A 720-nucleotide genomic window follows, 5' to 3' on the forward strand; every position below is an offset into this window, starting at 1 on the left:
AAGGCGAGAGCGAGGGGGAGTAGGGGAGTAGGGAAGGCGAGAGCGAGGGGGTGTAGAAGGCGAGGGGGGTAGGGAAAGGCGAGAGCGAGGGGGTGTAGAAGGCGAGAGCGAGGGGGTGTAGAAGGCGAGAGCGAGGGGGGAGTAGGGAAGGCGAGAGCGAGGGGGGAGTAGGGAAGGCGAGAGCGAGGGGGGAGTAGGGAAGGCGAGAGTCTTCTTCTCTTGGTGGTCTTCTTCTCTTGGTGGTCCTCTCTCTTCATCGTCGTCTTCTTCTCTTGGTGGTCCTCTCTCTTCATCGTCTTCTTCTCTTGGTGGTCCTCTCTCTACATCATCGTCTTCTTCTCTTGGTGGTCCTCTCTCTACATCGTCTTCTTCTCTTGGTGGTCCTCTCTCTACATCGTCGTCTTCTTCTCTTGGTGGTCTTCTCTCTACATTGTCTTCTTCTCTTGGTGGTCCTCTCTCTACATCGTCGTCTTCTTCTCTTGGTGGTCCTCTCTCTTCATCGTCTTCTTCTCTTGGTGGTCCTCTCTCTACATCGTCTTCTTCTCTTGGTGGTCCTCTCTCTACATCGTTGTCTTCTTCTCTTGGTGGTCCTCTCTCTACATCGTTGTCTTCTTCTCTTGGTGGTCCTCTCCCTACATCGTCGTCTTCTTCTCTTGGTGGTCCTCTCCCTACATCGTCGTCTTCTTCTCTTGGTGGTCCTCTCTCTACATCGTCGTCTTC

The 720-nt window shown here is 54.0% G+C and overlaps 1 protein-coding gene across 1 annotated transcript in view; it reads right to left on the minus strand.

Moving 5' to 3' along the window:
• The window catches only part of LOC127913764 (proline-rich protein 36-like), a 2397-nt gene extending 2104 nt beyond the window's left edge, over positions 1–293 (minus strand). Inside the window, exon 1 of the mRNA XM_052487005.1 lies at positions 1–293. This exon is cut by the window's left edge and continues 2104 nt beyond it. Coding sequence (XP_052342965.1) covers positions 1–293 — 293 coding nt within the window.
• Between the last annotated feature and the right edge of the window lie 427 nt (positions 294–720).

This window comes from Oncorhynchus keta, chromosome 30 (assembly GCF_023373465.1).
Source record: "Oncorhynchus keta strain PuntledgeMale-10-30-2019 chromosome 30, Oket_V2, whole genome shotgun sequence".
Taxonomy (NCBI): domain Eukaryota; kingdom Metazoa; phylum Chordata; class Actinopteri; order Salmoniformes; family Salmonidae; genus Oncorhynchus; species Oncorhynchus keta.